This window comes from Tachypleus tridentatus, chromosome 11 (genome assembly GCF_004210375.1).
Source record: "Tachypleus tridentatus isolate NWPU-2018 chromosome 11, ASM421037v1, whole genome shotgun sequence".
Classification (NCBI taxonomy): domain Eukaryota; kingdom Metazoa; phylum Arthropoda; class Merostomata; order Xiphosura; family Limulidae; genus Tachypleus; species Tachypleus tridentatus.
Window position 1 is genome coordinate 15,046,125 of NC_134835.1, and position 27,876 is coordinate 15,074,000.

General features: G+C 39.7%; 1 protein-coding gene across 2 annotated transcripts in view; it reads right to left on the reverse strand.

Moving 5' to 3' along the window:
* LOC143231683 (neuropilin and tolloid-like protein 2) overlaps positions 1-27,876 on the reverse strand; it is a 424,980-nt gene that overhangs the window by 56,454 nt on the left and 340,650 nt on the right. For both annotated transcript variants that reach the window (XM_076466271.1, XM_076466270.1), the window contains exons 4-7: positions 10,089-10,250; positions 7,786-8,040; positions 3,224-3,247; positions 929-1,065 (exon numbers count right to left, since the gene is read on the reverse strand). In XM_076466271.1, coding sequence (XP_076322386.1) covers positions 929-1,065; positions 3,224-3,247; positions 7,786-8,040; positions 10,089-10,218 — 546 coding nt within the window. In that variant the 5' untranslated portion in view covers positions 10,219-10,250. The remainder of the gene's footprint in view (positions 1-928; positions 1,066-3,223; positions 3,248-7,785; positions 8,041-10,088; positions 10,251-27,876) is intronic.

Below are 27,876 nucleotides of genomic sequence, written 5' to 3' on the forward strand. Positions count from 1 at the left end.
AATCCAACTTGGTTGTCAGCCATAAAGGAATCTCAATATATTAATCTTCATTAGAAACATATATCGTGATAATTTAAAGTCGTCTCTTGCGTTACAGGAACAAACAAGTAAAATTTAATGAGAACTTATCATTAGTTTTGTTTTATTTTAAATTTCCCTCAAAGCTATACGAGGGCTATTTACGTTAACCGTCCATAATTTAGCAGTGTAAGATTAGAGGCAAGGCAGCTAATCATCACCACCCATAGCCAACTCTTTTATCAAAGAATAGTGGGATTGACCGTCACAGTATAACGTCCCCACGGCTGAAAAGGCGAGTATGTTTGGTGTGATGGGGATACGAACCCGCGACCCTGAGATTACGAGTCGAGTGCCTTACCACCTGGACATGCCGGGCCCGACTTTAATTAGTAATAGTATATTTTTAAAATGTAAACAGCTAACATCTGCATAACTTATTTTATAGACTCAAAATATTTAGATAAACACATATCTTGTTTTGAATATATTACAGACTAATTCAAATTAGAACAAAACTTTTTAAAAGTGCTATATATACCTTCAAGATATGTTCATTGTATCCTGTTGTTTTGTATTCTAAAAATTGTAGGTTTAGTAGACATTGAGAATTATATACTGCTTTTTAAAGAACCATAAAACTAGTTCATAATAATTAATATTGGTAAAATATTCTGCTATATGGCAATAATAAAGTCAATAACTTCTATCAGTACAATGTACTGTTTTAAAGCTGTTCCAGAGTAACAATAACATGAATAATAACTTGTTAGTACACTGCACTGCTCGAGATAAAACAACGAGTTTTCTGTTGCATTTTGAAGATTTTATTTTCTATCGTGAAATCTTGTTGTTTGATAGTTTCCGAGTTCCTACCAAGTATTATTATTTATACTTCAAGAAGTCTTACCTTCCAACCCGGATATACTTGGATAACCCAAGTACAGTCTAAAGGCACATCCCATTTTAACGAATAGTTAAACATGTTTTCTGTTAGGTCGTTGTTACTAATTAATCCATCGGATCCTCCCTTGTAGAAAATACATTCTATGAACAAAGGAAATGAAAAAAAAATTATATTATTTTTTAGTGTAAATAAATAGTTTAATACGTATTTCATTTAACCGAAGACAGTTTTAAACAATTACGTTATGGGATAGTTAAAATATTATAGTTTTTAAGAGGGCCTTATTTCTATGAAGATGTTTTTAATCGATTGTGTTATGGATATTTCAGTTTTTAACTATTCCTAGTTTCTATCAGTTTAATTCGCGTTTTACTTTTATTACCAAACAAACGGTTGAGTCTTAAATTTAAAAATAAATCCTAAGTAAGATTGAGATACGAAGTAATTTTCTAGATTATCAGACAGAGGTCGTGATTGTAGGATGAAAAGTATAGGTGGGAAAAAGAAGTTCATAAACGTTTTTTAACAATTTAACACCATGTAACACAAATAACACCATGTAACACAAATAACACTGAGTAACACAAACTTTGTTCCTGGATAATATGTGTAATTTCTTAATAGCTTATGTTGTGAAAGTACAGAAAATGGCCATTATTCCCTTCAAACTTTGCTTTTGTGAGCTGTATAATGAAATTTAGAAATTAACCTATTTTCTATGTAAAAACGGGCAAAATGCACATTTTTCCTTGGTAGCGGCAATAAAGTCCAGTATATCTTGATGGAAGCGTTCGCCTTGCTTCCATTTTTTTTCTTGAATTTATCAAGATGAGCGTCAAGGATATGGACTTTCAGGGACGTCCTGCAGGTCATTTTGCCGTAGTTCTTCACCAGAGTCTCAACCAGTTTTACATAAATTTCTGCCTTGTGATTGCCCAAGAAGCCCCAAACCACTGCAACAAAGCTGCCCCAAGATTTTTACTTCTTCCTACTGAGCTTCTTGGGGAATTCTGTGAACTCCAGGATCTTCTTTATTTGTGGTCCAACGAAGACACCAGCTTTGACCTTTGCCTCAGACAGCTTAGGAAAGAAGTCTCGAAGGTAGTACTTGAAGGCTGCAGGCTCCTTATGAAGAGCTGTGACAAATTGTTTCATAAGACCCAATTTTATATCCAATGGTGGGAAAAACACCTTCTGGAGGTCCACTAATGGCTCACACTTGACATTGCGTCTCCCCACAGAGAACTCGGTCCTTTGTGGCCAGTACTTCCTGTTGTAGAGCGCTGCGATGTTCCTGCTGTTCCCAAGGTAAAGATAACAGAGAAACTTGGAAAAGCCTCCTTGGAGACCCATCAGGAATGTCATCATTTTGACAGCTCTGATAACCTCCCAACCATATTCATCATACTTCAAGGCTTCTAGCAAGGTCTTGACGCTCTTGTATTCCTCTTTGTGGTGCACCAAAAAGTATTTAAAATTTAAAAGGCCTAAAATTTGTACAATATAAAATATTGCTAATCATGCAAGCAAAAACTATCAGTTTTGCCTTACAGAGATTTTTTACAGTGCTCGTAGGTAAAATAAGGTGCACAGAGTTTATCTTGATCCCCGATAGACATGACGAAACATGACTTGTAGGCTTCACACATTTTAACAGATGCTGTCATAGAGTACTTTTTCGCTCTTGTCTTGATAAATTGACCACATACATAGCAGAATGTGTCTGGAGAATGGTTGCAGCTTCTTGATGCCATCTCTGATAAAATCATATAGGTCTATGTGTTCACTTAGACAGCTAGAACTAAAATGAAGTGGTGAGTGGTGAGCCCCTGTATATATATATTACTATGGAAAGTTCCAGAAATTCTCGTAAGTTCTACAACATTCTAGAAAGTTTTCGAAAATTCTTGTAAGTTCGAGAAAATTCTCTATCAGCTACTCAGCACTGAATCTACCTGGAATGTTCTGGAAAATAGGTAACTTTGAAAATTTTATTACCCAGGTCACAAAAGCAAAGTTTGAAGAGAAAAATAGGTCTTTTCCATTTACTTTAGGCATAAGTAATTGGGAAATAACACTTTCTGTCCAGATACAAGAAAAAGTAAAAATTTCGTTACATAGTGTTATTAAAATTCGAAAATAAAGCGGTTTATGTAAACAAACATTTGTATTTATATAATTAAGTTGGAATACAGACGTTTACAATGCTAATCACATCTATTGTTAAATCTTTTATAACATTTGGAAAACAATCATTTTCTTATGTTGTTACAGTGAATAAAGTAACGAAAAACTTACCGTCTGAGGGAGGACGAACAAAATCTGGAAAAGAAACCCATAACAAGGTAAGTGGTGTAATAACATATGTTAACATTCGTTACAGTAGTGTAATAACATATGTTAACGTTTGTTATAGTAGTGTAATAACATATATCAACATTCGTTACAGTAGTGTAATAACATAAACTCTTTAAAAATAGAAACGCAAAAGGCAAAATATGAGACAAATTGTTAACAAGTTTATTCCGGGTAGTTCTGTATGACATGTGTGAAACTTTGCACATTCACTGCTGAACATCCAAAGCCTGCAAAGGCGAAGTCCACGCTCACTATTTGAAGTTTAACGTCACTCAACGTCAATAACGAGTATGCCCCCCGTGAGCATCAATAACTGCTTCGCATCTCCTGCCCATGGAAGCGATGAGATGACGAATCACATCCTGTGGAATGGCTGTCCACTCAGCCTGCAAAGCTGCTGCAAGCTGAGGTAGAGTCTGCGGTTGAGGTTGTCGCCGTCGCAGACTTCGTCCCAAAGATGTTCGATGGGGTTTAAATCTGGTGATCTGGAGGGCCAGAGAAGAACGTTGATGTTGTGGTGTCTCAAGAAGACAGTGGTGAGTCGGGCTGTGTGAGGATGGGCGTTGTCATGTTGAAAAACGCCGTTGACGTTCACCATGATGGGTTGCACATGGGGCCTAAGAATCTCGTCGACGTATCGTTGAACCGTAAGATTCCCTCGAATGTGCAAAAGGTCTGTTCTGGCATTGTAGGCGATGGCAGCCCACATCATGACGCTGCCACCACCATATCTGTCAACTTCCTGTACACAGTTTACTGCAAAACGTTCACCTCGGCGACGGTAAACACGGGTCCTTCCATCCTGCCTACGAACCATAAAACGTGATTCATCGCTGAACCAAACATGCCTCCATCGTCGATGAGGCCATACCCGATGTGCCCGAGTCCACTGCAGCCGTGCTTGACGATGTTGCTGGGTTAGGATGACGCCTCTGACTGGACGTCGAGGTCGGATTCCTGCATCTCGTAGACGGTTGCGTACGGTCTGATCGAAAATCCTACGCAGCCCTGGTATGGTTGAGGCAGTAGACGTCGCAGTGGTGGTCCTATCCCGGAGGTGACGTAACCGGATGATGCGATCTTGTGCGGGCGTGGTCACACGAGGTCTGCCAGATCGTGGACGGTCACGAGTTGATCCATGTTGTTGGTGACGATTCCATAGCCTTGAGATGGTGCTTGGGTGGACATTCACAGCTCTGGCAACATCTGATCGATGGCGTTGTTGCGTTGTGCTTCAGTCAGTCTTGGCGTAACTGTATTGCGTGTCTGTGGCTTAACACTGAGTTATGGAAACCGAAAACCCGTCACTTTTATAGGGATTTTGCACATGTTGCACTTGCAGAACATGCAGATCTCTCAAACAAATTTATTGGACACGCATGCATTTTGGCGAAAAATCCGATGTTTTCCTCCGTTTTCAAAGTGCACAACTTTTATTGTCATTTTGGCCTGACAATCAGTGCCTTAACACGTGTAACAACACATACTCTGAGCTTGTAACGTTATTACATATATTTCTCTTTAAAATAACAAAAATATCCCTTTTGCGTGTTAAATCGTGCGACTCGTAATCTGAGGGTCGCGGGTTCGCATCCCGGTCGCGCCAAATATGCTCGCCCTTTCAGTCGTGGGGGCGTTATAATGTGACGGTCAATCCCACTATTCGTTGGTAAAAGAGTAGCCCAAGAGTTGGCGGTGGGTGGTGATGACTAGCTGCTTTCCCTCTAGTCTTACACTGCTAAATTAGGGACGGCTAGCACAGATAGCCCTCGAGTAGCTTTGTGCGAAATTAAGAAACAAACAAACAAACAAACCCTTTTGCGTTTCTTGTTTTGAAGAGTATATGTTAACATTCGTTATAATAGTATAATAAGATATGTTAACGTTCGTTATAGTAGTGTAATAACACATGTTAACATTCGTTATAGTAGTGTAATAACACATGTTAACATTCGTTATAGTAGTGTAATAACACATGTTAACATTCGTTATAGTAGTGTAATAACACATGTTAACATTCGTTATAGTAGAATCATACAGTTATTTCTACAGATTACACTTAATCTTTAAACTAAAGATGTTACAGTGTGATAGAAATCAAGGTTCATAGATAAATGAATTATTAGTTTAAAGCCACCCACAGTGGCACAGTGGTATGTTGGCGGACTTACAAAGCCAGAAACCGAGTTTCGATACGCGTGGTTTGCAGAGCGCATATAGCCCATTGTGTAGCTTTGCGCTTAGCTACAAACAAGTAAACTATTTTAAAGGTTCGTCACGTTCTACAAGAAATGTTTGGTAAGTCAGGTCTGCTTTTGTGTACAATATTTGTTTCAAATTATTTCGTCTCTTGAAGTTATGTTTCCCAGTTCCCCCACGTGGAATTATTTCATATATAGTTTCACGTGACAGTTACATTCCAGTAATTAGTGACGTAAGTCATACGCTCTTTCTCACTGTGTATACACGATGCGTGCAATCCCAGTGCGGATGACATTAATGTAGTCGTAATATACTGCAGAATAGTGACAGTGGAAAAACGTGTGCAAAACCTTCGAAATTATTCGTGATGTAATCATCGCGCATGGCGTTAATATTGCGAATCTCTTTGAACTTCGTCTCATCGTGTCTCAAAGTGCCCATTTTCTGTATAGTGTTACATGTGTCGCCTGCGCTTACGCAGTCAACATAGTGTATCTACAGTAAACATCAACTCCAGTGTGACCATCATAAATTGATTTTAATGCCAAACGGACCCTGCAACCGTCTGGCGAGTGCACAGATACCCGTAATGTTATTGTCATTGTAACGTCACTTCAACTGTCGTGCGTCGCGTTACCGCGGCTGTTATTGTAATAAAGCGTCTGCATTGGCTTGACCTAAAGGACATCGTGAGAAAATACTTTTATTTATATCGCTACAACAGAGAAATCGCTCGAAAATTGCGATAATCCAAATTCGCAAGCGTGTAAAGCGATAAATGACGTCATTCAATTAATCGTGTTAATCCAAAAACGCGTGCAACGAATAGTGTAAATCGAAAACTACCTGTACCTTATACACATTTAAATATAACTCAACGTAACGCAACATTTATTGCCCTACGAACCTTTTGGTTTAAAAATATTCGCCGTTTTTCAAAACATTAAAAGGCTGGTATATGGTTCGTTACTTGTTTATGATATTTGTTTTAGAGCAAACTCACATTGGGATATCTTTTGTGTCCACTGCATGAAATGAGCTCCAGATATTAGCACAGTAAACTTACCGCTGACCCAGCTAGGGACATTGTTCATTAGAAATATTTGTTTGTTTGTTTTCTGAGTTTCGCACAAAGCTACTCGAGGGCTATCTGCGCTAGCCGTCCCTAATTTAGCAGTGGAAGACTAGAGGGAAGGTAGCTAGTCATCACCACCCACCGCCAACTCTGGGGCTACTCTTTTACCAACGAATAGTGGGATTGACCGTCATATTATAACGCCCCCACGGCTGAAAGAACGAGCATGTTTGGCGCGACGGGGATGCGAACCAGAGACCCTCAGATTACGAGTCTCACGCCTTAACACGCTTGGCCATGCCGGGCTCATTAGAAATACAAAAATAAGCAAATATTAACAATTAAAAAGTTACATGAAACTGATATTACTGAAACAGCTTTGAAGTGTACTTATATTATTAATTAATTGAACAAAGAACGTCAGAACACGGCATTGGGTAGAATCATTAGAATTTTATCTGTTTCGTTATCAAATTATTGTGCTTTTGAAACACTTGGTATTAAATATCATAAGTCGTGTCACATAAGTTACATATTAAATATCATAAGTCGTGTCACATAAGGAACATATTAAATATCATAAGTCGTGTCACATAAGGTACATCTTAAATATCATAAGTCGTGTCACATAAGGTACATTTTAAATATCATAAGTCGTGTCACATAAGGTACATCTTAAATATCATAAGTCGTGTCACATAAGGTACATATTAAATATCATAAGTCGTGTCACATAAGGTACATCTTAAATATCATAAGTCGTGTCACATAAGGTACATCTTAAATATCATAAGTCGTGTCACATAAGGTACATATATTTGTTGCACATTTTTTATCATATTTGAGCGTAGACTTGATGAAAAACTAACGAGTTGTCTGTTTGTTTTGTTTGTTTTGAATTTCGCACAAAGCTACTCGAGGGCTATCTGTGTTAGCCGTCCCTAATTTAGTAGTGTAAGACTAGAGGGAAGGCACCTAGTCATCACCACCCACCGCCAACTCTTGGGCTACTCTTTTACCAACGAATAGTGGGATTGACCGTCACATTATAGCGCCCCACGGCTGGGAGGGCGAGCATGTTTGGCGCGGCTCGGGCTCGAACCCGCGACCCTCAGATTACAAAGCGCACGCCTTAACGCGCTAGGCCATGCCAGGCCCTGAAAAACTAACGAACTAAACAGTCCTTACGTAACTGGCTCTGGTTAGACTTAATAACAACACATACCTTTAATTGAGACAAACTTGTAGACCGCTCTGAATCCTAGATACTCTATACTATCATCGGATGAGAACTTCAACCACAGGTGGCGGTCACTCGACTTGAGCAGTGGTGGAAAGGATGCTCCGCAGAATCGTCCGATCAGGTCAGAATATCCGTAGGGGCCGTCTCTAATTTCTAGAAAGTCGTATTGGCAATTGTTGGCTTCCTCTAAGTGGAAGGTGTCGCGAAAGTCTAATTCAATACAATACCCGTAGGGAGCTAGTAAAAATACACGGTCAACTTCTATAATGTCTCCAAGAAACGTAATGAAAACGAACTCAATGTACTTTGACTGTAACGATAAAACGTTTTATTCGTAATGTAGGAGCACTTAAATTAGAATTGATCGATGAAAGGATGTTCCCTCAAGTAGGACAAACGTTAATATTATTTACCAAAACCAAACTATTAAAATAATATGAGCTTACGCTAGAATATTTATAATGTAAAAAACGTCGAAATACCGAAGAACTATGCAACAGACAAAAGAAAAAAAAACATGTAATGAGCTTGAAAACCGCAATTATTTAGTAAACTGAGATTCGTCAACTTCTCACACAGAACAAACTTATAATATTTACTTGTAATTCATGTACGTGTGAAACATTCGTTGATCTTATAAGCAAATCAATAATTCCTGGGTAGCATTACCGTATGTTGATATCCTTATGTGACACAGGAATGTAAGTGTGCATGTTTGTAAATTTGGAACAGTATCACATATTACAAGTAACTGAATAACATAGTTATATAATCGATTACAAATAACCGAATAACATAGTAATATAATCGATTACGAGTAACCAAATAACATAGTAATATAATCGATTACAAATAACTGAATAACATAGTAATATAATCGATTACAAATAACCGAATAACATAGTAATATAATCGATTACAAGTAATAGAATAACATAGTAATATAATCGATTACAAATAACTGAGCAACATAGTAATATAATCGATTACAAGTAATTGAATAACATAGTAATTGATCGAAAGTCAAGGTATTTTTATTAAGTTGATGTAGCCTAATTTAGTTTGATATTAAATAGTTGGTAGAACTGTGAAGAATAAATATATATAACAGTCGATATGAACCGCCCTTCGGTAGGTAAAGTTGAACATGGGAGTGAATAAATGGGGGTTGATAACGGCTCCTATACTAACCTTGGCCTACAAAAAACTCCTATACTAACCTTGGCCTACAAAAAACTCCTATACTAACCTTGGCCTACAAAAACTTACAAACTACATTTAGTAGCGATCGAAAATGATATTGTATTATGATGAATAAAACTTGATTGTATATTGAAGTTTCATTTATCATCTATATTCCAAGAATTTGTAGTTCAATGACAAATCTACAAGTAGTTCGAGGGGTCGCCAACACAATAAAGATATGAGGAACCCTGGTGTAGGATTTGTGAAACTATTGATCGTGTTAGTGAGTCCTTTACTCGCCCAAAGGGGATTTAATGATATGAATATATATGAGATCAAACTTGTCTTCCAAAAGAAGGCGCTGAATAAGTTGTTTTCCTAAGTATTAGTGGTGCCACCTACGTATCTTCTCAAGGAAAATACTGTATTATAAAATATACAGTTTATTATTTGTATCTATTGTTTGACGCATAATTTTCACGAAATGAATTGTTTACAACTATGTAGTTGTCATGAAAGGGCAGCTACGTTCATCGTTTGTTTTATGCCATTTAAAACTACTGAACTTGTAATGGCTAGAAAAGTTTTATGTATTACACAGTTTATGTGACAGACAAATATATCGAACGTTCATTTAATAGATAATGTGTCGTTTGTGTCTATTGCTTCAGTGAATAAAAGTATGTACAGTTAATTCTGTTACTGTCATTTATAACAGTTACCTTCAACTGTTTACAATTATTTATCTATATAACAGCTAACTAGATTCAACATTTATTCCTCTCCAACGTAAGGTTTAGGTTTATTGTTTTTCTGTATATAACATTGTTATTTTTATATAATATACAGAGATATTTATTTTCAACAACTCCATGTACACAATATACTGGCTACATTTAGTGTGTAATTGTAACAGTGTTATTCAAAAATTTCTTTTTGTAATATAATGTGCGTGACTGATTATGAAACCAGTTAATTCGACGTTTTCTTTTGTATAATATGCAGCTTACATGATTGTTTTCGACATTGATATATTGTGGTTTTTATTCACACAAATTGCTCTTGTTAATTCTTCTATGTAATCTTATTTTAAACTGCACCTGTTATTTCCTTTATACAGACAGTGTTATTTGGATATTTTCGTGGATAATTCGGTGAATAAAACTCTTTCGTTTCGGAGTTACCAACAGTAAAGTTGACACATGCTCTAGCTTGGTCAGTTTCATTCATTTGGACTGCTCGGAACCCCAAGACGTCTTTGGCTAGAAAAACAACAAACCTAAGTCAGTAATTTCATCTTGATTAATGAAAAATTAGACACAAACATAAACTTAATGTATATGTACATACATACACACAGTCATCTACACATAAACTTAATGTATATGTACATACATACACACAATCATCTACACATAAACTTAATGTATATGTACATACATACACACAGTCATCTACACATAAACTTAATGTATATGTACATACATACACACAATCATCTACACATAAACTTAATGTATATGTACATACATACACACAGTCATCTACACATAAACTTAATGTATATGTACATACATACACACACAAGCATCTGCACATAAACTTAATGTATATGTACATACATACACACAATCACCTACACATAAACTTAATGTATGTGTACATACATACACACAATCACCTACACATAAACTTAATGTATATGTACATACATACACACACAGTAATCTACGCACATAAACTTAATGTATATGTACATACATACACACAATCATCTACACATAAACTTAATGCATATGTACATACATACACACAATCATCTACACATAAACTTAATGTATATGTACATACATACACACAATTATCTACACATAAACTTAATGTATATGTACATACATACACACAATCACCTACACATAAACTTAATGTATATGTACATACATACGCACAGCTGCATAAATCACTGGCACATAAACTTAATGTATATGTACGTACATACACACTAACAATCACCTACACATAAACTTAATGTATATGTACATACATACACACAATCACCTGCATATAAACTTAATGTATATGTACATACATGTACACACAAGCATCTGCACACATAAACTTAATGTATATGTACATACATACGCACAATCATCTGCGCATAATAAACTTAATGTGTATGTACATACATACACACAATCACCTACACATAAACTTAATGTATATGTACATACATACACACACAATCACTCGCCTACACATAAACTTAATGTATATGTACATACATACACACAGTCACCTACACATAAACTTAATGTATATGTACATACATACACACAATCATCTACACATAAACTTAATGCATAATGTACATACATACACACAATTATCTACACATAAACTTAATGTATATGTACATACATACACACAATTATCTACACATAAACTTAATGTATATGTACATACATACACACAATCATCTACACATAAACTTTATGTATATGTACATACATACACACAATCATCTACACATAAACTTAATGTATATGTACATACATACACACAATCATCTACACATAAACTTAATGCATATGTACATACATACACACAATTATCTACACATAAACTTAATGTATATGTACATACATACACACAATCATCTACACATAAACTTAATGCATAGGTACATACATACACACAATTATCTACACATAAACGTAATGTATATGTACATACATACACACACAATCATCTACACATAAACTTAATGTATATGTACATACATACACAATCATCTACACATAAACTTAATGTATATGTACATACATACACACACAATTATCTTCACATAAACGTAATGTATATGTACATACATACACACAATTATCTACACATAAACTTAATGTATCTGTACATACATACACACAATCATCTACACATAAACTTAATGCATAGGTACATACATACGCACAATTATCTGCACATAAACGTAATGTATATGTACATACATACACATACGCATGATCACCTACACATAAACTTAATGTGTATGTACATACATACACACACAAGCATCTACACATGGAAACTTAATGTATATGTACATACATACACACAATCATCTACACATAAACTTAATGTATATGTACATACATACACACAGTCATCTACACATAAACTTAATGTATATGTACATACATACACACACAAGCATCTGCACATAAACTTAATGTATATGTACATACATACACACACAATCACCTACACATAAACTTAATGTATATGTGTACATACATACACACAATCACCTACACATAAACTTAATGTATATGTACATACATACGCACACAAGCATCTACATTATAAACTTAATGTATATGTACATACATACACACAATCATCTACACATAAACTTAATGCATATGTACATACATACACACAATCATCTACACATAAACTTAATGTATATGTACATACATACACACAATTATCTACACATAAACTTAATGTATATGTACATACATACACACAATCACCTACACATAAACTTAATGTATATGTACATACATACACACACAATCACCTACACATAAACTTAATGTATATGTACATACATACACACACAATCACCTACACATAAACTTAATGTATATGTACATACATACACACAATCACCTACACATAAACTTAATGTATATGTACATACATACACACACAAGCATCTACACATAAACTTAATGTATATGTACATACATACACACAATCATCTACACATAAACTTAATGTATATGTACATACATACACACAATCACCTACACATAAACTTAATGTATATGTACATACATACACACACAATCACCTACACATAAACTTAATGTATATGTACATACATACACACAGTCACCTACACATAAACTTAATGTATATGTACATACATACACACAATCATCTACACATAAACTTAATGCATATGTACATACATACACACAATTATCTACACATAAACTTAATGTATATGTACATACATACACACAATTATCTACACATAAACTTAATGTATATGTACATACATACACACAATCATCTACACATAAACTTTATGTATATGTACATACATACACACAATCATCTACACATAAACTTAATGTATATGTACATACATACACACAATCATCTACACATAAACTTAATGCATATGTACATACATACACACAATTATCTACACATAAACTTAATGTATATGTACATACATACACACAATCATCTACACATAAACTTAATGCATAGGTACATACATACACACAATTATCTACACATAAACGTAATGTATATGTACATACATACACACACAATCATCTACACATAAACTTAATGTATATGTACATACATACACACACAATCATCTACACATAAACTTAATGTATATGTACATACATACACACACAATTATCTTCACATAAACGTAATGTATATGTACATACATACACACAATTATCTACACATAAACTTAATGTATCTGTACATACATACACACAATCATCTACACATAAACTTAATGCATAGGTACATACATACACACAATTATCTACACATAAACGTAATGTATATGTACATACATACACACACAATCACCTACACATAAACTTAATGTATATGTACATACATACACACACAAGCATCTACACATAAACTTAATGTATATGTACATACATACACACAATCATCTACACATAAACTTAATGCATATGTACATACATACACACAATCATCTACACATAAACTTAATGTATATGTACATACATACACACAATTATCTACACATAAACGTAATGTATATGTACATACATACACACACAAGCATCTACACATAAACTTAATGTATATGTACATACATACACACAATTATCTACACATAAACGTAATGTATATGTACATACATACACACACAATCATCTACACATAAACGTAATGTATATGTACATACATACACACAATTATCTACACATAAACGTAATGTATACATACATAGGGTTTGCTTTCAGAGCTAACTGCCAAACTGTTTTTATTTCACTGGTGTCATTAATATTTTATTAAAATAACTTGCCGAATAAGAGTAATTCTTACACTTGAATGAGTGGTTAAGAATATTTATATTTTTCCTTTACAAATGCATACACTTTAACTCTAGAGAGGAGGATATGAAAGTTAATTCGTTTCAAATATTTGTTTTATTTAGTTGTCATTATGGTTTGTTTTGTTTGGAATTTCGCGCAAAGCTAAACAAGGGCTATGTACACTAGCCCTCGCTAATTTAGCAACGCGAAGCTAGAGGGAAGGCTTCTAGTCATCATGAATAGTTGATTTGATTATCACATAATAACCCCTCAAAGGCTTAAAGGACGAGCATGTTTGATGGAACAGGGATTCGAACCTGAGACCCGCCAACTTTGAGTCGAGCATCACCTCAGTAGATATAATGATACGTAATTATTGTATTCTTTTGAACTTCATAGGTTTTCATAGGTTTTAGTTGTCCAGTGGAATTATTGCAAATGCTATTAAAAAGTACTTCAAATCTCGTTTACAATAAACAATGAAGCTAAATATGGCAGTGCACCAACTATTAAGTTTTATTGTATCATTTGCTGTAAACCTCAAAATCATCTCTCAAGATTGGAGGTTGTTACATTTTGTGTTGTATTCTTATTTCTTCGCTCAAATCATCATTATCTTGAATGTTTCACGAAGCCTCCCAGTGGCTCAGCGGTATGTCTGCGGATTTACAACGCTAAAATCCGGGTTTCGATACCCGTGGTGGGCAGAACACAGATAGCCCATTGTGTAGCTTCGTGCTCAATTCAAAACAAACAACGTTTCACGAAGACTGGAAAACATCAGCAAGGCTCTTAGGCCTGAAAACAATGTGGACATAGAGCATTGGTCAGAATATTAGATATAACAAACAATGTGGACATAGAGCATTGGTCAGAATATTAGATATAACAAACAATGTGGACATAGAGCATTGGTCAGAATATTAGATATAACAAACAATGTGGACATAGAGCATTGGTCAGAATATTAGATATAACAAACAATGTGGACATAGAGCATTGGTCAGAATATTAGATATAACAAACAGTGTGGACATAGAGCATTGGTCAGAATATTTGATATAACAAAAATGTGGACATAGAGCATTGGTCAGAATATTTGATATAACAAACAATGTGGACATAGAGCATTGGTCAGGATATTTGATATAACAAACAGTGTGGACATAGAGCATTGGTCAGAATATTTGATATAACGAACAATGTGGACATAGAGCGTTTATCAGAATATTTGATATAGCAAACAATCGCGTGGACTGACCGAATCGCATCAGATATTGGCAAGGATTTGTTTGTTTAAAGTTATCTACCTTCACTCTCCACAAGTTAGTGGTGACAGCCTAGAGGGTAGGCAGCTACCCAACCCTACTCATCGCCAACTAATTGAATAGTAGGATTGACCGTAACTTATAACGTCCTCACAACTGTAGAGACAACCATTTTCGGTAATGAAGTTTGAATCTGTGACCCGAAGATTTAGACCTACACCTACTACGTATTATAATCATTATGAGTAATATTATATTTAATTACTTAAACTCGTTACTTTGTAAACAACTTTAGTCCTAAACCGTTAGGTAACTTGGTCTGATCAAAAGTTAATATTATTCTATTACTAATTGGTTTGTTTACGAAACATCACTAGGACTAGAAGATATTGTTGAAGATGATGACTCTCGTCTTATTGAGAATAAGATTGGAAGATATTCGAGACATTATCGGCTGATTGTGAGATTCATAAAAACTCTAATACACAAATACTGATATACAGAACCTTTAAAAATTACGGGTTAAATACATTACAATATTTTAGCATCATACAGTTAGTTATAAAACATGTGTTGCGAACGAGTTCATTAGAATATCCTTTCGTTATTGTCCAGAAGTTTTCCACCGAAGAAGAAAAGCTCACCTTCCAAAAGTTTTTGAGTTTCAGTCCATTGATTTTTGTCTTAAAGTTTTCTGTTTACTTGAGGGTTAGCACAAAGCTGCACATTGTGCTTTCTTTGGTCTGTTCACCACGAGTAACGAAACTCGGTTTCTAGCGTTGTAAGTTCGCAGACGTACCATGCCGCTCTTCAAGTTAATATATTAATAACAAAAAATTTATTCGCCTTATATAATAAGTTTAGCCACTAAAATGTTTGCTCTTATACAATGTTTTGAAATACTTGTATGTTTCATTTCAGCTTTCGAAAGTTAAAAATAACAATGACTGCTTTCTGTTTGCACAGTAGTACATAGTGTGGGGCGAGTGGTTGTTACATTGTCTGGTGACAATAACTTAATTTAATAAATCAAAATATTTGATACCTAAACACACATTTCTCAAATCTGTTTGCTTTTAAAATGTTTACACGTGATCACTTGATACGTTTAGGAATATGTTTGGGGTATTTGTGCTCTGCCAACCACAGGTATCGAACCCTGAATTGTAGCGCAATAAGCAGTCAGTTTTAATGCTGAAATGGTATTTGGTTGCACTGATTTTATTATTATTTTATGTATTATTTCAAGGCTAATCTCTACTTCCTCTGTAATACTATTTGTATTTAGTTAACTTCCTAAGCTACTTTCATTCAGTTTACAACTGCGAACCAAGTTTTATTAAGTTTAGTAAGCGAAACGAAATTTGGGTTTTAATATAACGAAATATCTGAGGGTTAATCTGTTTATCTTACTTTGTTGTGTAGTAATGCATCTTAGTTTTGAATATTGTTGTGAGTTTCAATTTTCGTCTTTCAACAATCAGTGTTGAACTAGTTTTACGCCATTTTACTTTCATTGCTATATTTTTGCTTTCTAAAGGTTATCATTCACGGTATATGTTGGTAATTTGTAGTATATCATACGTTATGTTATTTATTATGATGCATTTTGAGGTTTGTAAGACTTTTTAAATTTTATTTTGGATGTTACGAAATCTGAAATTTGTGCACTGAAGTTCCCATGCAGAAAGTTCTTAATGTATGTTGGATGACATTAGTCGTAAGTTCGGTAAAGTTTTCCTGATTAGTGTAGTGTAGCTAACTAATGCACCTATAGTATTTTAGTGTTTGTCCAAAACCTAAAGCTTCGCGTGGTTATAACAGATATGTATTAGAACTTTATTTGTTGGGATCTAATATTAAGGAAGCAAGGGTTGTGGTTTTGTTGACTTAAATAGGGGATTAGCTTTACTTTTACATCTTCTAAGCATGACTTGTTAAGTTTTAATAGGCTATAGTTTTGTTGACTTAAATAGAGGATTAGCTTTACTTTTACATCTTCTAAGCATGACTTGTTAAGTTCTAATAGGCTATAGTTTTGTTGACTTAAATAGAGGATTAATTTTATTTCTAAATGTTATAAACATGACTGACTTGTTAAGTTGTAATGAACTGTAGTTTTGCTGGCTAGGTTTAAATAGATATAGAATTAGAGTTAATTTCAACTTTATTATTTTCATATTTACCTTCATTTCTTATAGCTTTTTAGCTGCAACATTTTTCAGTGTTACATCCGTACAGTTAACATGCACTTTGTTGCTACAAGCTACACTGATCGCCTCAGCACATTCATTCTCGCCACTCATTTCCCGCCTTTCTGTACACACGTTTAATTAATTAGATTCAGGATCCAGTTCATGCACGTGTGCCTCATGATACCAGAAGAAGTTTTTTGTGTGTCATATCTTTTTTTATGAAAGGTTCCCTTTCACCAAACCTTTTAAGTCAGTGAAATGCTTTATTATTATTAATCAATACTAATTTTTATAGTAATTGGCTACTTTAGGGGACTCGCTGTCCACACACAAACATATATATTTGTAGAATATCCAGTTTATTTTAAATCCCTAAAGAGGCACAAATGTTGTCATATTTCAGTCAGTTTGCTAGTCATTGGTTAAGGCTTAAGATATAACCAAATATAGAACTTGATTTTATTATAGATGTAAGCGTCAACAGACACATGACGTGTCAGCAGAGATGTAACAAAGCAAAATAAAATTATATCACTTATACAAAAGTGATGCTGACTTAAAGAGATGTTTTTGCAACTCAAGAACACTAAGGATATTCTATATTCCAGACGTAATCATCTTAACTAAAAACTAGAATGAGGATTACGTTGTGGGGACAACAACCTACAACGTCCCTTGTACCCTCACCGTTTACAGAGTGTTGTGGTCATGATAGTTACTTCTAAAGCGTAATAAATAAATATATTATCAACCAACTGATCACATATTTCGTTTCTTATCATTTTACATTCATACTTCTGTGTTTTACAGTAATTTATCTACTGGTACACAGACTAGCTTATATTATATTGTTCATTTACCAGCTACTTGTTTCTTATCAGTGTTTTATACCTGATAGACAGAAATACACCAGTGTTTTATATCTAATAGACAGAATGTCACCAGTGTTTTGTATCTGATACCCAGAATGTCACCAGTGTTTTGTATCTGATACCCAGAATGTCACCAGTGTTCTATATCTGACAGCCAGAATGTCACCAGTGTTTTGTATCTGACAGCCAGAATGTCACCAGTGTTTTGTATCTGATACCCAGAATGTCACCAGTGTTCTATATCTGATAGACAGAATGTCACCAGTGTTTTATATCTAATAGACAGAATGTCACCAGTGTTTTGTATTTGACAGCCAGAATGTCACCAGTGTTTTGTATCTGATACCCAGAATGTCACCAGTGTTCTATATCTGATAGACAGAATGTCACCAGTGTTTTATATCTAATAGACAGAATGTCACCAGTGTTTTATATCTGATAGCCAGAATGTCACTAGTGTTTTGTATCTGATAGCCAGAATGTCACCAGTGTTTTGTATCTGACAGCCAGAATGTCACCAGTGTTTTGTATCTGACAGCCAGAATGTCACCAGTGTTTTATATTTGAAAGACAGAATATCACCAGTGTTTTATATTTGAAAGACAGAATATCACTAGTGTTTTACATCTAATAGACAGAATGTCACCAGTGTTTTATATCTGATAGCCAGAATGTCACTAGTGTTTTGTATCTGATAGCCAGAATTTCATTAGTGTTTTGTATCTGACAGCCAGAATGTCACCAGTGTTTTATATTTGAAAGACAGAATATCACTAGTGTTTTATATCTAATAGACAATATGTCACAAGTGTTTTGTATCTAATAGAGAGAATGTCACCAGTGTTTTATATCTAATAGACAGAATGTCACCAATGTTTTGTATCTGATAGCCAGAATGTCACCAGTGTTTTATATCTAATAGACAGAATGTCACCAGTGTTTTGTATCTGATAGCCAGAATGTCACCAGTGTTTTATATCTAATAGACAGAATGTCACCAGTGTTTTGTATCTGATAGCCAGAATGTCACCAGTGTTTTATATCTGATAGCCAGAAATACACCAGCGTTTTATATCTGATAGCCGGAATGTCACTTGTGTTATACATAACTCATACTATTGTGTAGATGACATGATTTTACAATACTGTGTTAACAGCATTCCTTGCATGTATATACATAATTTTGTCATGGTTGTACAGAGCTCAATAATCGTCTGTGATGTAATACAAGTTATTGTGAAGTATACACAATGATGTATTGGTGAAGTACACACAATGATGTATTAGTGAAGTATACACAATGATGTATTGGTGAAGTATACACAATGATGTATTGGTGAAGCATATACAATAATGTATTGGTGAAGTATAGACAATGATGTATTGGTGAAGTATACAAAATGATGTATTGGTGAAGTACACACAATGATGTATTGGTGAAGTACACACAATGATGTATTGGAGAAGTACACACAATGATGTATTGGTGAAGTATACACAATGATGTATTGGTGAAGTACACACAATGATGTATTGGTGAAGTACACACAATGATGTATTGGTGAAGTACACACAATGATGTATTGGTGAAGTATACAAAATGATGTATTGGTGAAGTACACACAATGATGCATTGGTGAAGTACACACAATGATGCATTGGTGAAGTACACACAATGATGTATTGGTGAAGTACACACAATGATGCATTGGTGAAGTACACACAATGATGCATTGGTGAAGTACACACAATGATGTATTGGTGAAGTATACAAAATGATGTATTGGTGAAGTACACACAATGATGCATTGGTGAAGTACACACAATGATGTATTGGTGAAGTACACACAATGATGTATTGGAGAAGTACACACAATGATGTATTGGTGAAGTATACACAATGATGTATTGGTGAAGTATACAAAATGATGTATTGGTGAAGTACACACAATGATGCATTGGTGAAGTACACACAATGATGTATTGGTGAAGTACACACAATGATGTATTGGAGAAGTACACACAATGATGTATTGGTGAAGTATACACAATGATGTATTGGTGAAGTACACACAATGATGTATTGGTGAAGTACACACAATGATGTATTGGTGAAGTACACACAATGATGTATTGGTGAAGTATACACAACGATGCATTGGTGAAGTACACACAATGATGTATTGGTGAAGTATACACAATGATGTATTGGTGAAGTATACACAACGATGTATTGGTGAAGTACACACAATGATGTATTGGTGAAGTACACACAATGATGTATTGGTGAAGTACACACAATGATCTATTGCTGAAGTATACACAATGATGTATTGGTGAAATATACACAACGATGCATTGGTGAAGTACACACAATGATGTATTGGTGAAGTACACACAATGATGTATTGGAGAAGTACACACAATGATGTATTGGTGAAGTATACACAATGATGTATTGGTGAAGTACACACAATGATGTATTGGTGAAGTACACACAATGATGTATTGGTGAAGTACACACAATGATGTATTGGTGAAGTATACACAACGATGCATTGGTGAAGTACACACAATGATGTATTGGTGAAGTATACACAATGATGTATTGGTGAAGTATACACAACGATGTATTGGTGAAGTACACACAATGATGTATTGGTGAAGTACACACAATGATGTATTGGTGAAGTACACACAATGATCTATTGCTGAAGTATACACAATGATGTATTGGTGAAATATACACAACGATGCATTGGTGAAGTACACACAATGATGTATTGGTGAAGTACACACAATGATGTATTGGTGAAGTACACACAATGATGTATTGGTGAAGTATACACAATGATGTATTGGTGAAGTATACACAATGATGTATTGGTGTGACATAGTTTCGTAGAAATATTTGGGTCCTTTGACTCTTATCTCTAGATACTAGTGATGGGCAGAGCATAAATAGCACATTGTATATGTTTGTGATAAACTACAAACAAATAACTCTTTTAGAAGACAAATAATATTCACAATATACCTAAACACTCTTTATAGTTTGTTTTATTTTATCTTATAAAGATGCACATTCTGTGAACAGAAGAAGGGCTCTTCTTAGATAATAAAATAAATATTATACACATTGGAACATAGTGATCTTCCTTAGTCAGCACAGTCACACTGAAGAATCTATTCACCTTCTTAGTCAGCACAGTCACACTGGGTACCGTAGTCATCTTTCTTAATCAACACAGTCTCACCAGCTACCTTAGTCATCCTTCTTAATCAACACACTCACACCTGCTATTTTAGTCATCCCTTTTAATCAATAGAGTCTCACCAGCTACCTTAGTCATCCTTCATTATCAACACAGCCACACCATTTACCCTAGTCATCCTTTTTTAATCAACATGGTCACACCTGCTACTTTAGTCATCCTTTTCAATCAATACAGTCATACCTGATACTTTAGTCATCCTTCTTTATTAACACAGCCACACCATTTACCCTAGTCATCCTTTTTAATCAACATAGTCACACCTGCTGCCTTGGTCATCCTTCCTAATCAGCACAGTCACACAAGCCTACCCTAGTCGTTTCTTCTTAAGTTAACACAGTCACACCAACTACCTTAGTCATCCTTCTTACTCAGCACGGCACACACCATTTACCCTAGTCGTCTTCTTGCTCAGCACGGTCACACCAGCTGCCCTGGTCGTCCTTCTTAATCAGCACGGTCACACCGGCTACCCTGGTCGTCGGCTTCTTGCTCAGCACAGTCGCACCGAGCTACCCTGGTCGTTCTTTCTTGCTCAGCACGGTCACCCGGCTACCCTGGTCGTCCTTCTTACACAGCACAGCCACACCATTTACCCTGGTCGTCCTTCTTACTCAGCACAGCAGCACCATTTGCCCTGGTCGTCATCTCTACAACTCAGCACGGTCGCACTTAGCTACCTGGTCGTCAGCTAACCAATCCAGCACGGTCACAGCAGCTACCCTGGTCGTCAGCTGGCCAATCAGCACGGTCACACTAGCTGCCCTGGTCGTCAGCTCTTACTCAGCACGGTCACGCCGTTTTACCCTGGTCGTCATTCTGCTTCTACCTCAACACGGTCCGCACTATTTGCCCTGGTCATCAGCTAGCCCCAGCACGGTCACCAGCTAGCCCTGGTCATTCTTCCTAATCAGCACGGTCCGCACCTCATTTTACCATAGTCATCCTTCTTACCCAGCACGGTCACACCAGCTACCCTGGTCGTTCTTCCTAATCAGCACAGTCCGCACAGCCACCCTGGTTGCATCCTTCTTAATTTCAACACAGTCACACCAGCTACCTTAGTCATCCTTCTTACTCAGCACGGCTACACCATTTACCCTGGTCGATTCTTTCTTACTCACACACGGTCACCAGCTACCCTGGTCATCCTTCTTAATCGGCACGGTCACACCAGCTGCCCTGGTCGTCAGCTTCTTAATCAGCACGGTCACCAGCTACCCTGGTCATCTTCTTACTCAGCACGGTGACACCATTTACTCCTGGTCGTTCTTCCTTACTCAGCACGGTCTGCACCATTTACCATGGTCGTCCTTCTTACCCAGCACGGTCACCTAGCTACCCTGGTCATTTCTTCCTAATCAGCACGGTCGCACAAGCCACCCTGGTTATTCAGCTCTTAATTAACACAGTCACACCAGCTACCTTGGTCGTCCTTCTTACTCAGCACGGCTACACCATTTACCCTGGTCATTTCTTCTTACTCAGCACGGTCACACCAGCTACCCTGGTCGTCTTCTTAATCAACACAGTCACACCAGCTGCCCCTGGTCGTCGCTTTTTACTCAGCACGGTCACCGGCTACCCTGGTCGTCCTTCTTACTCAGCACGGTCACACCATTTGCCCTGGTCGTCCTTCTTACTCAGCACGGTCCACACCATTTGCCCTGGTCGTCCTTCTTACTCAAGCACGGTCACACCAGCTACCCTGGTCGTTTCTTCCTAATCAGCACGGTCACCGTTTTGCCCTGGTCGTCCTTCTTTACGCCCAGCACGGTCGCACCAGCTACCCTGGTCGTTTCTTCCTAATCAGCACGGTCACACTAGCCACCCTGGTTATCCTTCTTAATTAACACGGTCACGCCGGCTACCTTGGTCGTCCTTCTTACTCGGCACGGCCGCACCGTTTGCCCTGGTCGTTCTTCTTACTCAGCACGGTCGCACCAGCTACCCTGGTCGTCTTCTTAATCAAGCACGGTCACACCAGCTACCCTGGTCATGCCTTGCCAATCAGCACGCGGTCGCGCCAGCTACCCTGGTCGTCCTTCTTACTCAGCACGGTCACACCATTTGCCCTGGTCGTCGCTGGCCAATCAGCACGGTCGCACCATTTGCCCTGGTCGTTATTCGCGCTCAGCACGGTCGCACCAGCTACCCTGGTCGTCTTCTTACTCAGCACGGTCACACCAGCTACCCTGGTCCCAGGTCTTCTTTGCTCAGCACGGTCACACCAGCTGCCCTGGTCGTCCTTCTTGCTCAGCACGGTCACACTGGCTACCCTGGTCATCCTTCTTACTCAGCATGGTCACACCAGCTACCCTGGGATGTCAGCTGTACTCAGCACGGTCACACCAGCTACCCTGGTCGTCAGCTATTTACTCAACACAGTCCGCACTGGCTGCCCTGGTCATCCTTCTTACTCAACACAGTCACACCATTTACCATGGTCATCCTTCTTACCCAACACGGTCACGCCAGCACTGCCCTGGGTCAGACGTTTCCTTCTTAATCTTAGTGCACAGTCACAGAAGCTACCCTGGTCACGTCCCTTAACTCCAGCACGGTCACGCCAGCTACCTGTGGTCATCCTTCTTACTCAGCACGGCCACACCATTTGCCCTAGTCATCCAGCTTCTTACTCAGCACGGTCACACCAGGCCATCGGTGTGAACGACCAATCAACACGGTCGCACCGGCTACCCTGGTCATCCTTCTTACTCAGCACCACGGTACGCACTGGCTGCCCTGGTCGTCTTCTTCTTACTCAGCACGGTCACACCGGCTGCCCTGGGTCGTCGCTGTTTGCTCAGCACGGTCACACCAGCTGCCCTGGTCGTCAGCTTCTTGCTCAGCACGGTCGCACTGGGTGCCCTTTCAGGTGCTTCTTACTCAGCACGGTCGCACCAGCTGCCCTGGGCTGTCAGCTTCTTGCTCAGCACGGTCACCAGGCTGCCCTGGTCGTCGGCTTACTCAGCACGGTCACCCACGGCTACCCTGGTCGTCAGCTTCTTGCTCAGCACGGTCACGCCGTTTGCCATGGTCGTCGGCACGCTTGCTCAGCACGGTCGCACCGGCTGCCCTGGTCGTCTTCACCTGCAATCAGCACGGTTCGCACAAGAGGCCGCCCTGGTTGTCAGCTGGTAATTAAGCACGGTCACACCAGCTACCTTGGTCGTCCTTCTTGCTCAGCACGGTACGCACCGTTTGCCCTGGTCGTCAGCTTCTTACTCAGCACGGTCGCCACCAGCTGCCCTGGTCGTCGGCTGTTGATCAGCACGGTCACCAGCATTGCGCCTGGTCGTCGATGGCAATCAAGCACGGTCACGCAGTTACCCTGGTCGTCAGCTTCACTCAGCACGGTCACGCCAGAGCTGCCTGGTCGTCGCTAATTTACTCATTACGGTCGCACTAGCTACCCTGGTCGTCCTTCTTACTCAGCACGGTCGCACCGGCTACCCTGGTCGTTCTTCTTCCTCAACACGGTCACACCGGTACCCTGGTCGTCCTTCTTACTCAGCACGGTTGCACACTAGCTACCCTGGTCGTCCTTCTTACTCAACACAGTCACACCAGCTACCCTGGGCTGTCCTTCTTACTCAAAACGGTCACACCAGCTACCTGGTCGTCCTTGGTATACTCAGCACGGTCGCACTGGCTACCCTGGTCGTCCTTCTTACTCAGCACGGTCACGCCGTTTACCCTGGTCGTCTTTCTTGCCCAGCACGGTCACCAGCTACCCTGAGTCATTCTTCCTAATCAACACAGTCACACAAGGCTGCCCTGGTTGTCGGCTGTGCCGGTTAACACGGTTGCACCAGCTACCCTGGTCGTATTCTTTACCTCGGCACGCACCGCACCGTTTTGCCCTGGTCATCGGCCTTCTTGCTCGGCACCGGGGTCGTTTATTTGCCCTGGTCGTCCTTGCCCAATCAGCACGGTCCGCACCAGCTGCCCTGGTCGTCGCTTCTGTACTCAGCACGGTCACTTCCAGCTACCCTGGTCGTCCTTCTTGCTCAGCACGGTCACACCTAGCTACCCTGGTCGTCCTTCTTGCTCAGCACGGTCACACCAGCTACCTCCTGGGCCGTCGCTTCTTGCTCAGCACGGTGCACCAACTACCCTGGTCGTCCTTCTTACTCAGCACGGTCGCACTGGCTGCACCTGGTCGTCATTCTTTACTCAGCACGGTCGCGCCAGCTGCCCTGGGCCGTCTTCTTGCCTCAGCACGGTCGCACTGGGGCTACCCTGGTCGTCCTTCTTGCTCAGCACGGTCCGCACTGGGACCCTGGTCGTCGCTTTTAATCAACACGGTCCGCACCAGCTGCCCTGGTCGTCTTCTTACTCAACACGGTCACACTGGCTACCCTGGTCATCCTTCTTACTCAACACGGTCCGCCACCTGCACCCTGGTCTGTCTTTCTTGCTCCAGCACGGTCACGCCGTTTTGCCCTGGTCATCCGGCTGTACTCAGCACGGTCGCACCGTTTGCCATGGTCATCCTTCTTGCCCAGCACGGTCACCAGCTACCCTGGTCGTTCTTCTACAATCAGCACGGTCCGCACAAGCTACCTGGTTGTCGTTCTTAATTAACACGGTCACACCAGCTACCTTGGTCGTCCTTCTTACTCAGCACGCGGCACTGTTTACCCTGGTCGTCGGCTTCTTGCTCAGCACGGTCGCACCAGCTGCCCTGGTCGTCAGCTAGCCTTTGCTCCAGCACGGTCGCACTGGCTGCCTGGTCATTCATTTCTTGCTCCGGCACGGTCACGCCAGGCTGCCCTAGGATCCGTCCTTCTTACTCAACACGGTCGCACCAGCTACCGCTGGTCGTCAGCTTCTTTGCTCAGCACGGTCACGCACCAACTACCCTGGTCGTCGGCCTATTACTCAGCATGGTCGCACCGGCTACCCTGGTCGTCCTTCTTGCTCAGCACGGTCACGCTGGCTGCCTGGTCGTAGCTTCTTGCTCAGCACGGTCACGCCATTTGCCCTGTTCGTCGGCTAACACTCAGCACGGTCACACCGGCTGCCCTGGTCGTCGGCTATTGATCAGCACGGTCGCACCGGCTGCCCTGGTCGTCCTTCTCACTCAGCGCACGGTCGCACCAGGCTGCCTTGGGCCGTCAGCTGTACTCAACACAGGTCACGCAGGTTGCCCTGGTCGTCTGGCTGTACTCAGCACGGTCACACTGGCTACGCCTGGTCGTCAGCTTAGCTCAGCACGGTCCGCGCCACCAGCTGCCTGGTCATCGTCTGCTTACTCCAGCACGGTCGCACCAGCTACCCTGGTCGTCGCTTCTGCACTCAGCACGGTCACTGGCTAGCTACTGAATCCTTCTTTACTCGAGCAACGCGGTCGCACCAGCTGCCCTGGTCGTCCTTCTTACTCCAGCACAGTCCGCACCAGCTGCCCTGGCGTCGGCTTCTTGCCAGCACGGTCTGCGCCCATTGCCTGGTCGTTTCGGCTACAATCAGCACGGTCCGCACCAGCTACCTGGTCGTCGGCTTCTTGCTCAGCACAGGTTACGCACCAGCTGCCCTGGTCGTTTCGGCACCACCAATCAGCACGGTCCGCACCGGCTACCTGGCGTCGGCTGTTACTCAGCACGGTCACTGCTGAGCTGCCCTGGTCATCGGCTGGCCCCGCTCAGGCACGGTCCGCACCGTTTGCCGCTGGTCGTCAGCCTTGCAACGCACGGTCGCACCAGCTACCCTGGTCGATCTTCTTACCGCAATCCGGTTACGGTCACAAGCCGCCCTGGTTGTCCTGGCTGTTAACACGGTCCGCGCCGGCTACGGTGGTCGTCGGCTATTACTCGGCACGGTATTTTTACCATTTACCCTGGTCATCCTTCTTACTCTAACACAGGTCACGCACCAGCTGCCCTGGTCGTCGGCTGGCCAATCAGCACGGTCGCACCAGCTGCCCCTGGTCGTCAGCTTAACGCTCAGCACGGTCCGCACCGCAAGCGCAAATTCGTCGCTGCTCAGCGGTCGCGCTGGCTACCTGGTCGTCAGCTTCTTACTCAGCACGGTCCGCACGCTGGCTGCACCCTGGTCGTCATTCTTCCCCACTCAGCACGGTCACGCCAGCTGCCCTGGGCCGTCAGCTAGCACTCAGCACGGTCACGCCGGCTACCTGGTCGTCAGCTGGCCTCAGCACGGTC